The sequence below is a fragment of the Telopea speciosissima genome, chromosome 9 (genome assembly GCF_018873765.1).
Source record: "Telopea speciosissima isolate NSW1024214 ecotype Mountain lineage chromosome 9, Tspe_v1, whole genome shotgun sequence".
Lineage (NCBI taxonomy): Eukaryota > Viridiplantae > Streptophyta > Magnoliopsida > Proteales > Proteaceae > Telopea > Telopea speciosissima.
The window spans coordinates 12,027,703-12,048,820 of NC_057924.1; the positions used below are offsets into that span (position 1 = coordinate 12,027,703).

General features: G+C 39.4%; 1 protein-coding gene across 1 annotated transcript; it reads right to left on the reverse strand.

Moving 5' to 3' along the window:
- Positions 1 to 899: 899 nt before the first annotated feature.
- Positions 900 to 19,330, reverse strand: LOC122639409 (U3 small nucleolar ribonucleoprotein protein IMP3-like). Its single transcript, XM_043832261.1, has 4 exons — positions 19,110 to 19,330; positions 18,795 to 18,902; positions 1,476 to 1,550; positions 900 to 1,250 (listed from the first exon to the last, which is right to left on the reverse strand). The coding sequence occupies exons 1-4, from the start codon at positions 19,241 to 19,243 to the stop codon at positions 1,019 to 1,021; spliced, it is 549 nt and encodes a 182-aa protein (XP_043688196.1). The 5' UTR covers positions 19,244 to 19,330; the 3' UTR covers positions 900 to 1,018.
- Between the last annotated feature and the right edge of the window lie 1,788 nt (positions 19,331 to 21,118).

A 21,118-nucleotide genomic window follows, 5' to 3' on the forward strand; every position in this document is an offset into this window, starting at 1 on the left:
TCTAGAAATGGTTACTATCACGGCAATGTAGAAACATTTTCATAAAGTTGGGGAAATCTCTTCAAACCCTGTGTGCGAAACCCAGAATTTGGGGTTTAAACAAGGGACTCTAGTTGTGCTTCCATATCTGCCGATACTGATAATTAGAACCATGCTTGCTCCTCTCTGCTTTTCTGGTAGAAGGGAACTGTGCAGAAAATAACAAAACTCTTCACTTTTACATGATGGTAGAACCAAAGGAAGATAGATTTTGTTGGGTGCAAAACACAGTTGATTGCTACAACAGTTAGTAGCACAGTGAAAAGAGGGCTTCACAAGTAGCATGTAGCAGCTGGTGAAATTATTTGCCAAGTTCTCGAGGAGAAGTCTTGTTTATCATATTTGAGAGGTTAACAGAAAATGTCCGAGGCTACTTAATTCTAACTAAGCTGATCCATCAAACCCAGACTCGAACTCTACATTCTTTCAATACAACAGCAATTATCCAATACGTAGTTCGGGAATTCATATGTTATATTGATACCCCAAGCATAATAATTTGATTAAGAGACTTACTAAAATCTTGGCTAAGTTTCTACTATAAAGAAACCATACCAGAAACTTAAGTTCCTAAATTGTAATTCCAAGTCCTGACCCATAGCTTTTCCTATTGGAACCAAAGAGGTCAGTGTTTAGGAAAGATGAAATCAGTACTGATGTACCTCCCCCAAAGAGTATTTTTTGGTAGAAAATCAATAGTTTTGGTCTACAACTTGGGTGAAGTTTTTTCTTTCTCTCCCCTCCCTCCTTTCCCTTTTACAACTTTGATGGCTAATTTGAATCACTTGAATACTGCAGTGCACAATGTGAATCACTTACGCATCATCCATTTCTTAAACCAGATGATCTCAACATATCCATTGTATGGTGGACAATCAAACCTCTGTGTGATTCATTTCCAATACCCTCATTAACTTACCATGACATTGAAACTGGAACACTAACAGGATCACACAAGTAGACGAAAGAACCTGTATGCTCAGTTCATTGCATCATAATCATCCAACTTCTCATTGTACTCCAACACCTTCCTCTTTATCTTTGATGAATCTACCCATGTAACGAAGTCTTCCATGTTCCTCGTCACAAGAAATGCTGGGTCAGTAACTGTTTCTGGACCCACTCTAATATGCCCCTGTTCAATATATGTTACTGCTTCTTTCAAGTGCTCTGCAAACTTCAACCTCACCAGGACAGTTGATAGTCTGCGCCTGCAAACATACACAAATGATAAGGCAAAAGCTGTCAGCGTAACAACCTAATAGACTTAAGGCTGCTGATAATAGGCATCGCTAAAAGATGGAAATGGAAAACAAAGTAGAATATCCTTCACATCATCAGTCACCAGGAGAGGATGACTGCATAGGATCCCCATATTTGTAACTTTCAAAGAAAGCATTCACAAGAGAACCTAAATGCATTGGAAGAATGCATACCTGCAAAAGGACGACACAGACAAGCGATCACACAAAGCCAAGCTCTTTCTGGAGGGAATCACGCCGATATTATAGCTGGCATTGATATGAGAACAGCATCAAAAGAATTTATGGGGAAAAGGATAAGTATGGACTAATTGTCGGTGAAATTAAGAAGGCTCAAGTATTCCGATGTACTTTGACTGTGTTGTGCGTAAAATTGCAATGGTATTAATTAACAAGAAGTAAACATTAAGACAAAATCAGGTTTTCTCTGCAGTAATCTATCGTTTATCCAAAAAACCAAAAAGGCAAAAAGTCATTTTAGATGAACCGACCTGATAAGCTTATCAAGATGGCTCACCAATTTCAGCTACTTGGCAGGATTATGTGGCAATTCTGACTGTTGTATAGATAGGTTTAGGATTGGATTAGTGGTGCAGACCAATTAGATCTGATGGATCTGATTGGCCTGAGGAAATGGGCCAACGGATGAAATAGGATGCGAAGAATCAGATCTGATGGTTCAGGTTGCTAAGATATGATCTTCAATTTAACAGTTAGCATTTAATATGGTAACTACAGGATCCTAACAACAAAATTTCATAATAAAAAGCAGAATAAAAATCCCAATAACTAAATCGATGGGAGAAGTTCAGAGGGAAGAAAGAGGGGGTCGATGGGTGGACTAATGAGAGGGAAAAAAAACAATTCCAAAAAGATAGGATCTGAAACTAGAACAATGGATAAAAGAGAGAGAAGAGAGAGGAGTGATAGTGGGGGTGGCTGAGGACTAGGGAGAGAGAAGAGACAACTTTGCCAACTACCAAACTCAAACTTTCATTATCAACTCAAATCCAACCTACCGTATGGGGGGATGCTTATCTGAAGAAAACAAAAGATTCTAGATCAACTCAATTTCTAATAAAATAAATCTCAAGTCTTTCCTAATAATTTAAAGGGAGAGAGTTCCCGAAAAGGCAGCGTGGCCCCTATGCCAAGGGGAGCGCAAGCGGAAGAATCAACAGCGGTGGGATTTCTAACTTTCATGGGGGGCGGCCCTCCAGTGTCTGGGTGCAGGGGCCATGCTGGCCTTTCAGGCTTCTTTTTCCCTAATTTAAAACTAGCTTAATCGACTTCAAAATCTAGGACTCTTGGACAGCTAGTCAACTTCTCTAATAAAGACTCTAGTTGCTGACTCTTGGACAGCTAGTCAACTTTTCTAACAAAGACTCTAGTTGCCTAACATTACTAACAATAGGATTCTGGGACAGCTAAAATAGGATGACTCCATCCATGGGACCCACTAATAAAATATTAATTTTTGTGCTCTCCTTAAGAAACCCCCCCCCACTTTGGGCTTTATGTTTCATCCCATTACAATAATAAAGACCACAAACTATAGCCCAACCCAAACCATTACTAAAGCATGACCCAAATTTAAACTGGGTCTACATTATTCCCTCTTTATTACAAAGATTCATCATCGAGTCTTATAATGAGGGAGAATCTCCACCACTCGAACAATATCCATAATCCTCAGCTTTAATGGTATTATCTTCCAGCGCTCTCACGATCAAAATCAAGAATGGCAAGCTTTGTCATGTTCAAAACTTGAAGGGGGAGAACAAAATCAACAACTCAGCCTTATCCCAACTTAATGGGGTCCGCTATAATAACAACAACAAAAAACTTAGCATTATCCCAACTTAATGGGGTCGGCTACATTGATCCAAACAAAACAAAATAGGGAAAACAGAGTTTTAACCAAAAAAGGACAGAAAAGATGGGCAAAGAGGGGTGGGGAAAGACATGAGAAATGAAAAATGTGAAATAAATAGAAAAATGAAAGATAGTAAGAGGGGTGAGGCATAGCCCAGCACATCGGGAGAATCTCAGCTAAATGGGGTCTGCGACATGGATCCTTGCCCTCCAATATGCTCTGTCCAAGGTCATACTTGGAACAAGACCTAGACTATGCATGTCCTTCCTCACCACTTCTCCTATGGTCATTTTAGATCTGCCCCTAGCTCTTTTAGCTCCTTCGATCAGAGTCATATCACTCATTCACTCCTCCTTACTAGGGCATCCCTAGGCCCTTGTTGAAAATGACCATACCACCTTAAACGACTCTCTCGGAGCTTGTCACTGATCGGGACAACTCCCAAGTCTGTTCTTATATGTTCATTCTGTATTTTATCCTTGTTTTTCCACACATCCATCTTAACATCCTCATCTTTGCTACACAAAGCTCATCAATATGACACTTCTTAACTGCCCAACATTCTGCCCCATACATCATGGCCGGTTGAACAACAGTCCTATAGAACTTTCCTTTAAGCTTTAAAGGAATATGCCAGTCACATAGCACATAGCACTCCGGACGCATCTCTCCACTTCATCCATCCCATTGTAATTCTTTGTGAAACATCATCCTTAATGCCCCCTTCTTTATTTATGATTGACCTCAAGTATCTAAAATAGTCACTTTGCGGTATCTCTCTTTCATCAATTCGCACCATATCAGTATCAATTATAGTGTGACTAAAATTACACATCATATACTCCGTCTTCGTTCTACTAATCTTAAAGCCTATTGTTTCCAAGGTTCACCTCCAAAGCTCTAGCTTAGAGCTAATCCCTTCTTTTGTCTCATCCACCAAAACGATATCATTGGCGAAGAACATACACCAAATGATCATAAAATCTAAAAATTTGACACAAAAGAGCAGAAATGGATTTATCCAGAGGGGGGGGGGAATTAAATCATACGGACATTTATCTGTAATATTTTCCATAACCCTTAGACCCTATAACAGTTGTGAACAGGTCATATTATGCAATGCAACCCACACAAATCATCATTATCATAATTCTGAATCACTAAATCAAATGATTCAGTAATCCAACACTAGGATGTATATATTAGCAAAGGATACTCTTTGAAAAGTTTATCATAGTAACGCTTCACAAGCTTTTGCTCCCAAGATGGATCCATACCATCTTCCTCAAGAACAGATGAACCTGTAGCCTTCTCTAATTTCCAATGGTCTTAATTTCCACAATATAATTGTCAAATTGTGTAGGTTCAATTGAAATCTTTTCTTGCCACTTCAAAACTTCAACTTCAATTTCAGTCATGGTCCATTTTCTTCTCTTGAATATCTCCATGATGCAGTCCAAGTCCATCGATTGGGCTATCAAGTAGGCCAAAATATTTGGCCCATCTCATTGGTCGAATTCTGCCCTTTTAATTCCCATTTGAATTCTGCCATATCTTGGTCCGTACTCTGTCACATCAAGCCAGCAGCTGAAAGAGTATTTTCAGATCTCGAGTGGGCCTCAAGACAGCTTGTGGAGATTGAATTGAAGCCCAAAACACTGTTCACATGAACAGTGTCCCAAACCATATTTTTCTTGAGTGGGGAATGCTTCTAGAAGATTCAGTGGGGCCCACCATCCAAGGCAATTTGCGTGGAGGAGGAATAGTCTACCTTCTATTTTTTGTCCTTTCCTCATTCATGCAACAGCCATAGTAAGATTTAGTTTCTATTTTCTTAAGTTACTATTTTTGTAACCTTGGCTGAATTAAAAAGTTTCTATTTTTATTTCAGTCTTTGTTTCCTTTTAGTTGGTGGAGACTAAGTTAGGATTTTATTATGTAGGGATCAAGTCTCAATTATTTCCTTGTAAAAGAGTTTCTAGATACTTTCTATTTTTGTAATCCATGCATCAATATAAATAAAGAGAAGGGGCTGGACAGAAGGTCACGATTTTGAGATTAGAGAAACAAGTTTGTTGCAAACTTTGGCTGTGAGAGGCCCAGGCAGAGTGAGAGGCTAAACCCATTCTAAACCCCTTCTTCGTCTTCCTTTTTCCCTTCCCAATTGATACCTCTTTCTCCCTTGTTCTGGGTTTATTTTCTGGGCATAGCTGAGATCATTTGAGCCTATTGGACGCTACTGGTTTCTTCAATTGAAACCCATATTGAAGATCAAGTTTCTGTGGTTTCTCCTAATATTGTGCCCTAAATCAAGAACTCAGGTAAACTGAAATCAACCCAATGGGTTTGCACTGAAATTTTGGCAGTTGTTTCATCCTATTAAGACCTGCACCCAACTGGAATTTGAGACCTTACAGTTGACTATTGGTTAGTGTTCTGATCACATTCAGTTTTCTGGGTTTACCCTCAGTTTATACCCTGCGAGATTGAAATTGTGCTACTGTTAGTGAATTATTTGGGCTGAGGTTAGATCCTGCAAGTGTAGGGTATTATTGAGACTTTAGGATGTTATCATATATACTGTCTACTTGCTGATTTATATTGATATTAGTTCTGTAATCGGTAATTGTTTGGAGTTGGTTAGTGATCCTATCTGGGGTTAGGGATGTTCCATACCTTGCCCTACATTACTCCAACTTCTTCCACTTCTGTCATTCCCAACACTTTATCACATAGGCTTTTGGTCCTATTGGCAAGCTCTCGAAAACTTGCTCAAAGATCAAGAAATCCATCCTCAAATCTCTTCATACTTTCTCCATCTGAAGTTGAAGTGAAATAACTTGAGATTGAAGTAGGTCATAATTAATCGCCATGGGAAAAAAGAGTTTCGGCTCCGATACCAAACTGATGCAGAAAAATTAGATCCAAAGGATCTAATTGGCCTACAGGTACTGGTCCCATCGATAAAATAATCCGAGAAAATACAGATCTGATGGATAAGGTTGCAAAGATCTAACAGTCAGATTTTAAGATGATAACTACAAGATCTTAACAACTAGCCTCAAAAATTATAATCTGAAAAAAAAATCTCAAATAATTGAACCGATGGGAGAAGTTGAGAGGGCAGAAAGAGGTGGCGATGGGTGGACTGAAGCCATGGAAAAGGGAAAAAACCTTCCCAAAAATAGGATCTGAAACTAGAACAATCGATAAAAGAGAGAGAGAGGGAAGGCCATCAATTAGAAGAGAATGGTAGAAATAGCATGAGAGAAAAAAGGGGATGAAAATAGGGAGAATTCTTACCATGGGGGATGAATGAGAGAGAGTAACAGTGGGGGTGGGGGAGGAAAGAGAAGAGACAAGTTTGGCACCTACCAAACAACTCAACTTTCATATCAACTTAAATCCAATCCACCATATGAGGGGGTACAATGCTAATAGACTTTGTAGAAAACCTAGGACCTATAACCAGTAACTTGAGAGAGAAGAAAAGATGAGGAAGAGGAGAGAACTATTAAACTTGTTGTCTTTATTGATAGGAAAGCCCCTCTATTTATAATAGAGGGGAAATTACAAATAGAAAGGGAAACTCCTAATCAGATTAGGAATTCCTAATCATGATAGGATTCCAAGTTATAATAGGAAAAGAACTAAAACTAACAACTCAAACTGAAACTAAGACTAACAACTCACAGTAGAATTAGGACTTGACATAATTAGAAACTAGGACTCCAACTAAGACTAGGAAAATAGAAGATATGCATATCAACCAAATCACTGAACAGTGTCACGTGAACAATACTTCTCAACACTCCCCCTCAAGCTGGATTATACAAATAAATAAATAAAGAAGATCCAGCTTGAACTAAAGACAAAAGAACTCCTAATAATGCTAATACTCCCCCTCAAGTTGGCGCATATAAGGTACTAATGCCCAACTTGAACAAAATAAAAAAAACTAAGTTGTAGTAGAATCCAGCTAGACATATGACTGCAGCTCCCAAATAAACCTTCAAGAACTTGAAAAAATAGATCTTCAAAACTTGGATAGACATGATCAGCAAACCGTGACTGGAATGTCTTCCAAAAAAGGCAGCTTTCAACGATCTTCAATAGCTATCCAGTGATGAATCTCAGATTGTCATAGTAGAATCTTGAAGTGAAATAACTAGAGCAGCAAGTAGCGAAAACAAACTGTATCAACCCAATCGAAAGTCCTCAAATAGGCAACAACCAAATATCTTCAATATTTCAATACTTCAATCTCCCCCTTACGGCAGACTCAACCCAATAACAAAGTAGATACCCATTGGCAATGGTGAAAACTCTGATCGTCTATGCTTTGCACCAAGTGTTCCTGCAAGTTCTGCTTCTACAATGTCTGCAGGTGTACTGTACATAATCCCCCCCTCACGTGTAGTACACGTGGACATAACAGAGATAATGTAAAAGATAGGGCAAAAACATAATATTCCAGAATTTTCTAAAAGTGCTATGGGTAATTAAAAAGGAAGGAATGGCAAAATTGTAATTTACCAGAAGTTTCCAATGGTGTTATGGGTAAATGCCAAAGGTATGTTTTGAGATATGAAGGGAATTAGAATTATTGAAATGGAACTGTGTTGGAAAAAAAAAAGGATGGCATGACTGTAATTTGGTGGAAATCCACTTTTAAATACAATCCAAGCCTAAGGGCAAACTGGTAATAAACCAGAATTTTCAAGGGTCAATTGGGTAGTCAAATAGGGGAATGTATTAAAAGGTAATGACAGTTCCGTAAAAAACCAGAATTTTGCACGGGCCTTTTTGGTAAACAAAAAGCAATGGGATGCAATAAGTAAAATAATGGCTATGGAGAGTGACAATCTTGTAAATAACCAGAATTGTCAAGGGGCTCTTGGGTAGATAATTTAGATGAAATCTACTTACAAATACCACCCAAGGCAAAAGGGTAATGTTGGAATGAGCAGTAAAATAAGGACAAAGGTAGATAAGAAAAGGTGATAAGGGCATAAAAGGGAACTTAAAGAATAAAATAAAACGCTAGGAATAAAGTAGAGTAACCAAAAAGGAAACCAACTCATAAAAGGAAACCCACTTTGAGATATTGGATGCCTTCCTAGCGCAACCAGCCAAAAACAATATAACTCTGTCTTCAACGGTTCAACCTCACGATGGGAGAAAGAACCAACCACAAGAGGAAAACGAGCCACAGAGGAAAACGAGAACCAGCAGCCAACTGATTCTTCGATCAGAAACAGCAGCAGCTCATGGAGAAAATTAATGTAATCTCCAAAAACTCAGATCGGAAAGCAGGGAAAGGAGGAGGCGGAACAAAAGCTGCAACTTCAACCTGCAACTCCAATCTAGCGGTAGGGGAACAGTAGCAATAAATATTTGACTCCGTGGAAGAACAGCTTCAATCGAACCAGCAGCAACAAAATACCAGCAAAGAATCGATACCACCAGAAATCAATAGCCAACATCAGAGAACAAGAGCCCATCCAACAACTAAGCCAAGCAACACTCAGCAAGACGAAAACCAGAAAATCAGAGATCTTCCTCACGATAAGCAAAGAGAAACTGAGCAAAAATAGGGCAGGTCCTGAACTCCAGCCCCTCGATCACCGTCAAAAAAGGGATTGCTCCTTCAACGAAAGCAGGTTCTTCAGAAGCATCTACAGCTCGGAACCAGGTTCTTCATTAATCGATCAACAAATCAGTATTTAATCTGCAACTCATCTAAAGAGCAGAAATCAGATTCGAAATCTGATGTAGAGTTTTCAGAATCGAATAAATGAATTGAGTACATGAAACCCTAGTTCTTCTTTTTCTATGAACTAGGGTTTTCTTCTTCAAACCAGAAATTAAAATCGACTCTCAAAACAGCAATCTTGGAGAGAATCAGTCACTGGTTGCCTAGCTCTGATACCATGTAGAAAACCTAGGACCTGTAACCAGTAACTTGAGAGAGAAGAAAAGATGAGGAAGAGGAAAGAACAATTAAACTTGTTGTCTTTATTGATAGGAAAGTCCCTCTATTTATAATAGAGGGGAAATTACAAATAGAAAGGGGAACTCCTAATCAGATTAGGAATTCCTAATCATGATAGGATTCCGAGTTATAATAGGAAAAGAACTAGAACTAACAACTCAAACTGAAACTAAGACTAACAACTCACAGTAGAATTAGGACTTGACATAATTAGAAATTAGGACTCCAACTAGGACTAGGAAAATAGAAGATACACATATCAACCAAATCACTGTTCACGTGAACAGTGTCATGTGAACAGTACTTCTCAACACTTTTCTAATAAAAACTCTAGTTGCGTAACATTACTAACAATAAGACTCTAGGACAGCTAAAATAGGATAACTCTATCAATAGATTCTAGGGATAGCTACCGTGTTATCCTTAAGACCCCCACTTTTGGACTTTATATTTCAGCTCATTACAACAATAAATACCAAACACTACAGCCCAACTAAAACAATTACTAAAACCTGACCCAACTTTAACCGGACCTGCATTAATTAACCACATGTTAAATTTCAGGATCTATCTCAATCAAATACACTTTCATGTATTGGCATGCATCCTTGTATTTTACAGCCGTCCGTGTATGCCCATGCACCCTCTTGTAGTCCCTAGATTTTCAGAGCTTCATTTGCCCACTTGGCAAACTTTGCTGAGTCTGAAACTTGACGCATAGGCGGAACTTGAGATCTACCTGTCTGCAAATTTTGGGGGCCCTCTGATCTGCCACATGGCAGAAATTGAGCCCTTCAGACAAGCTTATCAGGACATCCCATCCTAGCTAACTTAGCCCTAACAAAAATAGACACAAAGACAAAAGCTGAAACAAAATAACACTCTGAAAGGAGTTTGAGCACCCCTAACAATTGAAAGAAGTTGCTCTTAATGCCAACATTAATATGGCAGGGAAACATCATTCATATCTTTCAACACCAAATTCAGCATTCAGATCTTTCATCACCAAATTCAGCAGCTCTCACTATAATCTTTTTTTTTTTCAGTAATCAGCTCTCACAATAATCAAAGCTATGTAAATGAAACTCTCTAAAAACTTTACTCCTAAATTACGGCAGGTCGTAGAGCAGCGCCCTTGCCAAAGCTGTTACGGTCAACCTCAAATAACCTCAGTGTCACACAATTGATCAATGTAAGCCATCAACCTTCACTTTCTGGATCTTGAAGTTTCCATGCACATATAGCTTTTATCCTTCAGTGTTCTCTCTGAGCATTATGTTGCATGCTTTTCATAGCTTATCTTAGCATTATGTTGCATTCTTTTCATAACTCAACTTAAAAAACAGATTATAAATAATTATAAGATGAGGGATGCTGTACAATTTTCAAATCTGAACACAGTTCCAACTACTAATAAATCACGAAACTCAAAGCCCCATCATTGAAATGTTAACACCCCCCCCCCCCCCAACACCCCAAAACACACACACACACACTATACACAACCATGGTTTGAAATTTTAGCGAAATATTTTGGTTTTGAGAAGGGCCGAAAAGAAATGAGTATTAAAATTTACGAAATTTGCAAAATATTTCAAATTTAACAAAAAATGACTGAAATATTTTGGTTCAATAGGGGTCGAAATCCCACCGAAATCCAAAATTTTGAACCTTGCACAGAACACCCCCCCCCCTTCCATACACATACCAACACAGAATAGGCAATAACCATTACTAAATACTTGGGATTCAATACCACTAGCACTACCAACTAAATAAGGTGCACAATGCCAGAGTGCAGATTCCAGCCAGTGCCCTCTCACATAATGAGATGTCTACCATTCTCTGTATTGCCATTGGTGTGGCATGCAGATTCCTCGCTGCACTGGCATTGTGGGAAACCCTCTCCTAATAAAAAAAAATAGCAAACAAAATTAAAGCAAGTTTAATTCAAGATTCAACACAAGTTCTGATGAGCAATTGTATTAAATGGCCTGAGATGCAGTGCTCTTGGTGGGATTCCAAGTTGGAGATAGCTGGGATACCTTCTCTGCAGTAAGTGAGATACCTACATATCCTTTTTCCTTCTTCTTCTTATTTCTATTTGTTAACAGCCTTGGGAATTAATGCTTAGATGATCTGATCGATCACCCCAGCCTCTTACTTATAACAAAAACAAATTACAGCAAAATATGAATTCCCCCCAATCCTATTCCTACTAGGAATTCCCACTATAACTAGGAATCCCAAATAAAAATCGTATAGGGGGGAAAAACAGGAATAAAACAATTAAAACATAAACAAAATAAAATAAGTAATAAAAGCCAACTAGGACTAGGTTACCCCTAGTGGTTAACGTAGCCAATCTCAACACTCCCCCTCAAGTTGGAGCAAAGATGTCGATCATGCCCAACTTGACTAGATTGGGATGAAACAGCTACCCAGACAATCCCTTAGTGAAGATATTTGCAAGTTGATCAGTAGACGTCACAAAGGGAATGCAAATCAGCCCTGCCTCTAACTTCTCTTTGATGAAATGTCTATCCACCTCAACATACTTGGTACGATCATGCTGTACTGGGTTGTGTGCTATGCTGATTGCAGCCTTGTTGTCACAGTACAACATCATAGGAAGACGAATAGGAACACCAAGATCTTGTAGCAACCCTTTAAGCCAGAGTAACTCACAAATACCCTGTGTCATAGCTCGAAACTCAGCTTCGGCACTAGAACGAGCAACAACATTTTGCTTCTTACTACGCCACGTGACAAGATTTCTACCTACAAAGGAGCAATACCCAAAAATAGACTTGCGATCTGAAGAACCAGCCCAATTAGCATCAGCGTATGCTTCTATCCGTAGATGACCATGTGTAGACAAAAGAATTCCTTTTCCAGGAGCTGACTTCAAATAGTGCAAGATACGAAGAACAGCCTCCATATGAGAAGAGTAGGGATCATGCATAAACTAGCTCACAGTACTCACGGCAACAGCAATGTCAGGACGAGTGTGTGAAAGATAAATCAGTTTCCCTACAAGTCTTTGGTACCGACCTTTATCAACAGGCTCACCCTCTTTCTCCTTGAGTTTAACAGTAGAGTCCATAGGAGTATCTGAAGGATGACAGCCTAGCAACCCAGTCTCAGCCAATAAGTCTAGGACATACTTCCTCTGGGAGAGAAAAATGCCTTTAGAAGATCTGGCTACTTCAATCCCAAGAAAGTATCGCAGTTTCCCTAGATCCTTAATCTCAAATTCTTGTCCAAGGAAGGTCTTCAACCATCTGATCTCATCACCATCATTGCCAGTAACCACTATATCATCAACGTAGACTATAAGAACAGTGAGTTTTTCACCAACCCTCTTTATAAAGAGTGTGTGATCAGCATTACTCTGCTTATAGCCCACAGAAATCATGGCCTTGTGGAACCGCCCAAACCATGCTTGAGGTGACTGCTTCAGCCCATAAAGTGCACGCTTCAGTCTACATACTTTTCCTTGGTTTCTGTCACAAGAGAACCCTGGTGGAATGTCCATATACACCTCCTCATACTGTGTTCCATTTAGGAAGGCATTTTTTACATCTAGTTGTTGCAAATCCCATCCAAGGTTGACTGCACAAGATAATAACACACGAACAGTATTTTACTTGGCAACCGGTGCAAAAGTTTCTTGGTAATCAATGTCGTATGTTTGAGTAAACCCCTTGGCCACGAGTCGTGCCTTATACCTATCCACAATGCCATCCACCTTCTGTTTCACCACAAACACCCATTTACATCCAACGGTTTTCTTCCCAGGTGGAAGAACCACAAGCTCCCATGTGTTATTTTTTTTCAAGGCTTTCATTTCTTCCATCATAGCTGCCTTCCACTTTCCGTCTGATAAAGCTTCCTGCCAATTGTTAGGAATACGAACAGAAGAAAGAGAAGAAACAAAGGCACGGAAGGATGGGGAAAGGGAATCATAAGAAACGACATGAGATATGGGATACTGAGTGCAAGTTCTGACACCTTTGCGAAGAGCAATAGGTAAATCAGGAACATTACCAGGTGGAGAGGTAGGTTCTGGATCCGGGTTCGGCAATTGGATGGGTACTGGAGCAACAGTTGATTGAACCTGCTTATGTTTCCTTGCATAGGTCTTCATATTACTGGCATCAATCCTCCTCTAAAATTCACTAATAGTCCTCTGGATAGGAGTCTGGATCGGGGTAGCTTGCTCCCCCTGAATAGAAATGGTCTCCCCCTATATAGGAACCTCTCCCCCTGACTCGGGGGAAGTACTAGGGGCAGGCCGAACTGGTTCAGACTCATGGTAAACAGACTAAAGTGGAGGTGGAGAGTCAATAGTCAGCACATCTTCACTAACACTCTCCTCCTGAAGAGGTGGGGACACATAATATGGAACATTTTCATGAAAGACAACATCCATGCTGACAAAAGTCCGGTGGGATGGAGGGTAGTAACATTTGTACCCCTTTTGGGTAGCAGAATATCCCAAGAAAATGCAGCGGAGGCTACGTGGGTCAAGTTTACCAGGGGACCTTGTATCCCTGGCATAACAAACGCAGCCAAACACCTTAGGTGGGACTATAAAGGAAAAAGAACCAAGTAATAGCTCAATAGGGGCCTTTGAAAGAAGAACCCGACTGGGCAGCCTATTAATTAAATAGGCCACAGTAAGGACAGCATCCCCCCAATAAAGGGAAGGGACATTGCGAGCAAACATAAGAGCCCTAGCCACCTCCAAGAGGTGGCGGTTTTTTCTCTCAGTCACACCATTTTGGGCTGGAGTGTCGACACAGCTAGTCTAATGGAGGATTCCATGTGCAACAAGGTATTTTTGGAACTGACCTTCCATATACTTTTTCCCATTGTCACTCCTCAAAATTTGAAGAGGGGCATTAAATTGGGTCTTAATCATTTGATGAAAGTGCTGAAAACATAAAAATATTTCACTTTTTGTGTGCATAAAGTATACCCAAGTGAACCTAGAATAGCAGTCAATGAAAGTGACATACCACCGATGGCCAGTCAGGGAAGCTTTCCTACTAGGCCCCCACACATCAGTATGAACGATATGAAATAAGGAAGATGATCTTTTATTAGAAATATGATAAGTTGAACGTGTCTGTTTAACCAAAACACAAGGCTCACAAAAAAAGTCTTCCTTATTACAGTCTTTAACTAATGCTGGAAATAAATTTGATATAGTACCTAAGGGGGGATGGCCTAGTCTAGAGTGCCATTTATGTAAGTCAGAGGAGAAAGATGTCGAAGGTAAAGTCTGAGTATGTTTAGGATCGCCATCAAGTAGGTACAATCCACCATACACTTTACCCGATACAATCGTCTTCCCCCGAGTCCAGTTCCTGAAAGACACAGTGACTGAGAAAAAATGTCACTTTACAATTCAGGGATTTAGTGATACTGCTAATGGAAAGAAGGTTAGTTGTAAATTTGGGAATATGCAACACAGATGATAGTGTAAGGGAAGGAGAACAACCAATGGATCCCTTTCCTGAGATGGAGGAGAGGGACCAATCAGCAATTTTGACTTTGTCCTTACCAGAGGCAGGAGAATATGTATTAAAAAGGCTAGAAGAACCTGTCATGTGATCAGTAGCTCTAGAGTCTATGATCCATGGAGTGGATACTACTGATGCACAATGACCAGCAAAAGAAATACCTGTACGGGCAAAGAAGGAACCTGAATTGGCAGCAGACGTAGTAGAGGCAGTTGATGTGTTCAACATACGACGCAGAGCCTGAAGTTCTTCCTGGGAGAAACCAATGTCAGCAGTGGGAGTTGGAGCTACACTTTCAGTATGATTGGCTTTGTTTTTAGACTTAGCACAACCACATTTGGCCTCAAAATCAGCCGGCTTCCCGTGTAATTTCCAGTACTGAGCCTTAGTGTGATATGGTTTGTGACAATGCTCACACTTAACATGCTCTTTGGTAGTAGTAGTAGAAGCAGCAACACTGTCAGAAGACGCAACAGGAGTGGGGCCAACAGTCTGTAAGGCTGATCGCTCAACTTTAGGAGTAATCATCATGGCAGCCCTTCGTGTTTCTTCATTGTGAACACAAGAAAAGGTCTCCTCTAGAGTGGGGAAAGGAACCCGTCCAAGAACTTGCACCCGAATAGGATCATAGTCATCATTGAGGCCAGCCAGGAAATCATAGACACGGAATTGGTCTACATAGGTGTGGTAGGCAGTAATATCAGCAGTAGTAGTAGGCTAAAACTGAGCATAGTGATCCAATTGCTGCCATAAACACTTGAGGGCAGCATAGTATTTGGTGACAGACATCTCCTTCTAAGTAGTGGTTTGGAGTGTCTTCCTGATTTCATATACCTGAGCACCATTACCTGAACGACCATAAGTCCCCTTGACAGCTGTCCATATTTGTGTAGCCGTGTCAAGGAGAAGATACTGACTAGAGAGGTCAGTGGTCATAGAGTTCAGAACAAAGGACATTACCATTGCATCATTGGCAGCCCATTTAGTACGAGCAGCACCTTCTTCAGTAGGTTGTTTGGTGGTGCCAGTAAGATGGCCAGTGAATCCCCTACCAGCCACTGTCAAGGATAATGATCTGGCCCAAATTAAGTAGTTGGTACCATCAAGCTTAATGGCAGCAGCATAGGGAAGAAAATCAGACCTTGTTTGATCCCCTCCAGAAGTAGCAGTAGTCATCTCTGAGTCACCCATGATTCATCCAGGCAGAAAAATCAGATCTGCCCTATGGTAACAAAAACAAAAGCTGGAATACAGCAACCAACTGCCCTTAAACCAAAACCGAGAAGCAGGGTTTAAGAAAAAAACCCTAAGAAAGGTAATCGATCTGGTTTTAGGGGTCTTCAAGTGCTGAGAAAAAAATCTGCAGATATAAGGTCTTCAAAGGTTGAGAAGAAACTGCAGATATAAGGTCTTCAAAGGCTGAGAAAAATCTGCAGATATAAGGTCTTCAAAGGCTGAGAAAAATCTGCAGATATAAGGTCTTCAAAGGCTGAGAAAAAAACTGCAGATATAAGGTCTTCAAAGGCTGAGAAAAATCTGCAGATATAAGGTCTTCAAAGGCTGAGAAAAAACCTGCATCGATGGTACTGATTGTTGATGAAGTAGCTGTGATAACAGCTGTCCAATGGATCCCAATAATCAAACCAGTGTCAAATTGATAGAGGAGACTGATCAGCAGGTGGGGAGAACTCCAAACAAAATCGCAGAGGAATGTGCAGCAGCTATCGATCCAAAAAGCTTCTTAAAGCATCAAGGGATGAGGTGATTAATTAGGGCAGCATCTAAACAACAGATCACCTCATTAGATCTGCCCTAATTCAGAAGAAGAAACCAAAAAAAAATGAAGAAGATCGAGTGGAAGTAGGGGAGGGAAGATGGGATCGAATGAAAGAAAAAAACAGAGAAAACTGAGAAGGAGAGAACCAGAAATCGAGAAAGCTGTTCTTAGATCAGATTCTGCTCTGATACCATGTTAACAGCCTTGGGAATTAATGCTTAGATGATCTGATCGATCACCCCAGGCTCTTATTTATAACAAAAACAAATTACAGCAAGATATGAATTCCCCCCAATCCTATTCCTACTAGGAATTCCCACTATAACTAGGAATCCCAAATAGAAATCGTATAGAGGGGAAAAACAGGAATAAAACAATCAAAACATAAACAAAATAAAATAAGTAATAAAAGGCAACTAGGACTAGGTTACCCCAAGTGGGTAACGTAGCCAATCTCAACACTATTCTTACTGCTACTAGTCCCTATCCTATGAAGCATCGATTCATCCATACCTCAGTGTTGTGCTGCTGTTAAACAAATTGAAGAGATGTTCCCATCGATCCAATACCAAGAACAGGGACTGAAGGCTTTACCCTACCTGTGGTAGAGTTCTGTTGGAGTTTTCTCTGCACTCTGCAGCATATCTCAGTCCTTCTAACTCCAGTTATGGCTGACAGATCCATAGTTCCCTCATTGGGCTTTCCCTTCGATAGTACTCAACCACATAAATAAAGAAGACGATATAGAGGATGAAGTTCCACAGAGAATTAAAATAGGATAAATGAAGTGGAGAGATGCATCCGGAGTATTGTGTGATCGACGTATTCCGTTAAAACTTTAAAAAAAAAATTATAGGACAGTCATACAACCGGCTATGACGCATGGTGCGAAATATTGGGCAATTAAGAAGCATCCTATAGATAAAATCAGCGTAGCTGAGATGTGGATATTGAGATGGCTGTGTAGCAAAACTAGGAAAGATGAAGTAAGGAATGATCATATTAGAGCTGATTCAGGAGTAGCTCCGATACATGATAAGCTACGAGAAAGTCGTTGGAGGTGGCTTGGCCATGTTCAATGGAAGCCTTCAGATGCTCCAGTACAGAGAAGTGATTTGATTCATATTGAAGGATCTAAAAGAGCCAGGGAGACTTAAAATGACTCTGAGAGAAGTGGTGAGGAAAAACATACATAGTTGAGGCCTTGTATCAAGTATGACCTCAAATAGAGTTGATTGGAGTGTAAGGATCCATGTAGCCAACCCCATGTAGTTGGGATAAGGAGGCTGAGTAGTTGTTTTTGTTTGTGTTATAGCCTAGATCCTCTCTTCTCTTTTTTCGTCAATTCTCTTTGATACTTTTTATTATAGGGGGGATTGTCAAACCTTGCCCACTTTGATCAGCATCTCATGTGTGTGTGTGTGTGTGTGTGTGTTAGACTATAAAAAAGGTTTATCCAGTGCATGAAGCTCCCGCCACTGTGGGGTCTGGGGAGGGTCATAATGTACACAGCCTTACCCCCGCTTCACGGAATCTTTGTATCCGAATATATAAACCATAAAATGAAAACACAACATTTTTTGCATTCATAAATTTTTTTTTTAAAAATGCTGAAACTATCAAAGAGCCCTGAAGTTGATGCATATTGCATCAGTGGGTAAAGTCCATTAAACATGGAACCTAGAAACCAAGACCAAGGTGTCAAGTGTTGGTATCAATCAACATATTGGGAGGGTGGTTTTAAGAGACATATCAGAGAGACACAAGATTCACTAAAGATCCGCATAGAATTGGTCAAGAAACACATGGAAATGGTAAAGATACGCATTGAAATGGTCAAGATACACATGGAAATTGTCAAGAAATGAATGGAAATGCTTAGGATACATGCAAAAATCCAAGATAGCATAATGCATCCACTAGAGAATTGCTCAGTTATTTGGGATGCTGAATAAAAAAAAAACAAACTTGTTCGATGAGATTAGAACACACCCCAAATGCCATCTTAGATTCTAAGAAGTGGGAAACAAAGCCAGTTAAGAAGACTCATAGCGCTTATAAGTGTGATATTGTGGTGAGGAAAGTGAGTTGGTCCCCTTTCATTTCTACATAAAAACATTTAGTTTACAGTCACAAAGGAAGTGTGTTTGAACTTTGAAGTGACAAAGAACAAATTGTACAATAACGTAAAGTACAGAAATTAGAAATAGAAATAAAAGAATCAAAAGATGAGAGACTGGGAGTTCAAAAAAATAACATTTATACATTAAAAATGCTGGTTAGACAGTTCACTAGTAAACTAAGCAAAACTCACAGCTTTTCCAGGAGCATTTCAGTCATCTCGATCCGAAAAGGATCCCGTGGGTCCATCTGTTTCAAAATGTTCACGAGCTTCTGCGCCATTCGACATAAACCCGAATATCTAAAATACAAAAGAAGCATTAAACCTCTTCATAATCTAGATATAACAGGCAAGATAAATGATATAAAATTGTGAACCCACAACTCGAAAGGCCGCCTTTGTCCTTTTCCCCCTCTAATATTGAACACTGACTGAACTTCAAAACGCAAATCAAATAATTGAATTTTATAACGAGGCAAGAAAATACTTGAGAGTAGAAGAAATTACTTTTTGTAGTCATCACGTCCAGTTACATGGTAACGATGCATAACATAAGCCTCTCTATGTCCACCTTCCCTCTTCCATTCTAGAAAATTCACCTTCTTCAGAAGCTTCTTCTCATGGAACTTGAGCTTCCTCATGATTCTTCCCTATAACAAAGTAGAATCAGTCTATTACGGCACAGAGACGCAGTCACAGCGCATGCAAAGCGAGCAAACAAAAGAGAGAGTGAGAGAGACAAGTTTACGCAAAAACCTGGGTAGCGGCAAAAGATTCAAGGTTGACATTGCCCTACCCATAGTTAAAACAAGAACGGCAAAAAAAGGGTGTTCGGTACAGACATGTTTTAAACTGCTCAGAACAGAACAGTAAAAAATACGGTCAAATATTTCAAGAACGGCAAAAAAATGAAAACAGATGGTACAAGTTTTAAAGGTTTAAATTTGAACAATATACAAGCATACACTGGGAAATAATTATCTAAATGCCTGCATCCAAATTTCAAAGCAAATTATAAAGCCAAAATAAATGTAAATAGTATCATTCCAAATTTCACAATCCAAAACACATCATCCAAAGATCAACAAAAGATCCAAAATACATCATTCCAATATCAGAATCAACTATAGCACTTCCAAAGAATTTATTTGAAACATATCAAGTAATAATTACTAAAATTATTTCAATCTCAGAAGGAACCGATTATTAAAGAATTGGACTACAAATTGTCAAAATCTCAGAAGGGATTAATAGACTGCATAGAGAATTCCAGAAAAAAAAAAAAAAAGGTTGCAACATACAAAATTACAGATTGCAAGTTGCATCATATAGAATTACAGAATGCAAATCTCAGAAGGGATGTACTAACAAAATATTGTTAAAGCATGCAACAATAGGGACAGAGAAATTCAAGACATTACAACCCAGGAGGCTTGGGATTTACTCCTAGACAGACAAAAATATTTATTGTATGTGATTTACTCCCTCTCTCCCTCTTTGGCATTGCAACTCAGGAGGCTAGGAACCCATACGAAATTTGAGACAGATATTAATATTTGAGGGCATTTACCATGGAGCACTACAGTGCCGCAGGTCGGTGTAGCCCACAGAGTGTGGGAGAGAATAGAGAGAGGTTCTAAGATTTCTAACCTGTTTCCGCAGGTCGCTGCTCAGCTCTACTGTCCACAGACAACACACCACTCCATGGTTTAGACAAAAGACTGAATGATAGTATATCATTTCTGTGCATCTCCTACATGAAACAAAATGCATACTCCAATATCCCTAAAGAGAGTAATCCACTCAAAAGAGTATTGCAAGGGAAGGCATATTCAGAGGTGGCCCAAATCTTCTCATCAGACATACACTTCAACAACATTTGTATCAAGGCCTTTCTTGAATTCAGATAATAGTACATAAAGGAGTTATAATCATAACAGTTGGCTTGTGAACAAAAAAAAAATGCTTGTATGGCTGCATTTGTTAACACTCTCTGGATATACTGAATCCTAAGCCTATGACGATATTCTGAAAACCCATAGTGCAAATAACATCTCAGTATACAAGCAATTACCTCAAAACCCAGAGGCCAAACTAAAATCTCAGTATACAAGCCATACAACCAGTATACACGCAATACTCTGAAAACCAATAGGCTAAACAAATATTTAATTGATTATACAAGCAATCTAATATTAAGTTTACAAGCAATAATCAGTAAACAAGAATCTTATTAGTTAAAATCTGATCTTCCTGTATCGTATAGGCCAAACAATTGAAAGCCAAACATAATTTACAGAACCCACACAACCAGAAAAAAGGAATGGAAATTCAGGGAAAGAGAAAGAAAAGGAAATAAAAATGGTGATTCTGGAGAATACATGTTGCTATTTGAGTAGCAGATTTTGAATAAGGCATAGCTGCAATGGACTCTGAAAGAAAAGAAAAAAAAAAGTAAACGGTTGAAGGGTAAGGTCATGCTCGATTACAGATTTAATCTTTATGGTTCTAGGGTT

Excerpts from the sequence above, each read along its gene's own strand:
- LOC122639409 (XM_043832261.1), bottom strand. The coding sequence starts at position 19,243 with ATGAGGAAGCTCAAGTTCCATGAGAAGAAGCTTCTGAAGAAGGTGAAT. Across the intron at positions 18,903-19,109 it reads GGACGTGATGACTACAAAAA|ATATTCGGGTTTATGTCGAA; the intron begins GTAATTTCTTCT and ends TTTGTATTTTAG. Across the intron at positions 1,251-1,475 it reads TCTGTGTCGTCCTTTTGCAG|GCGCAGACTATCAACTGTCC; the intron begins GTATGCATTCTT and ends GTATGTTTGCAG.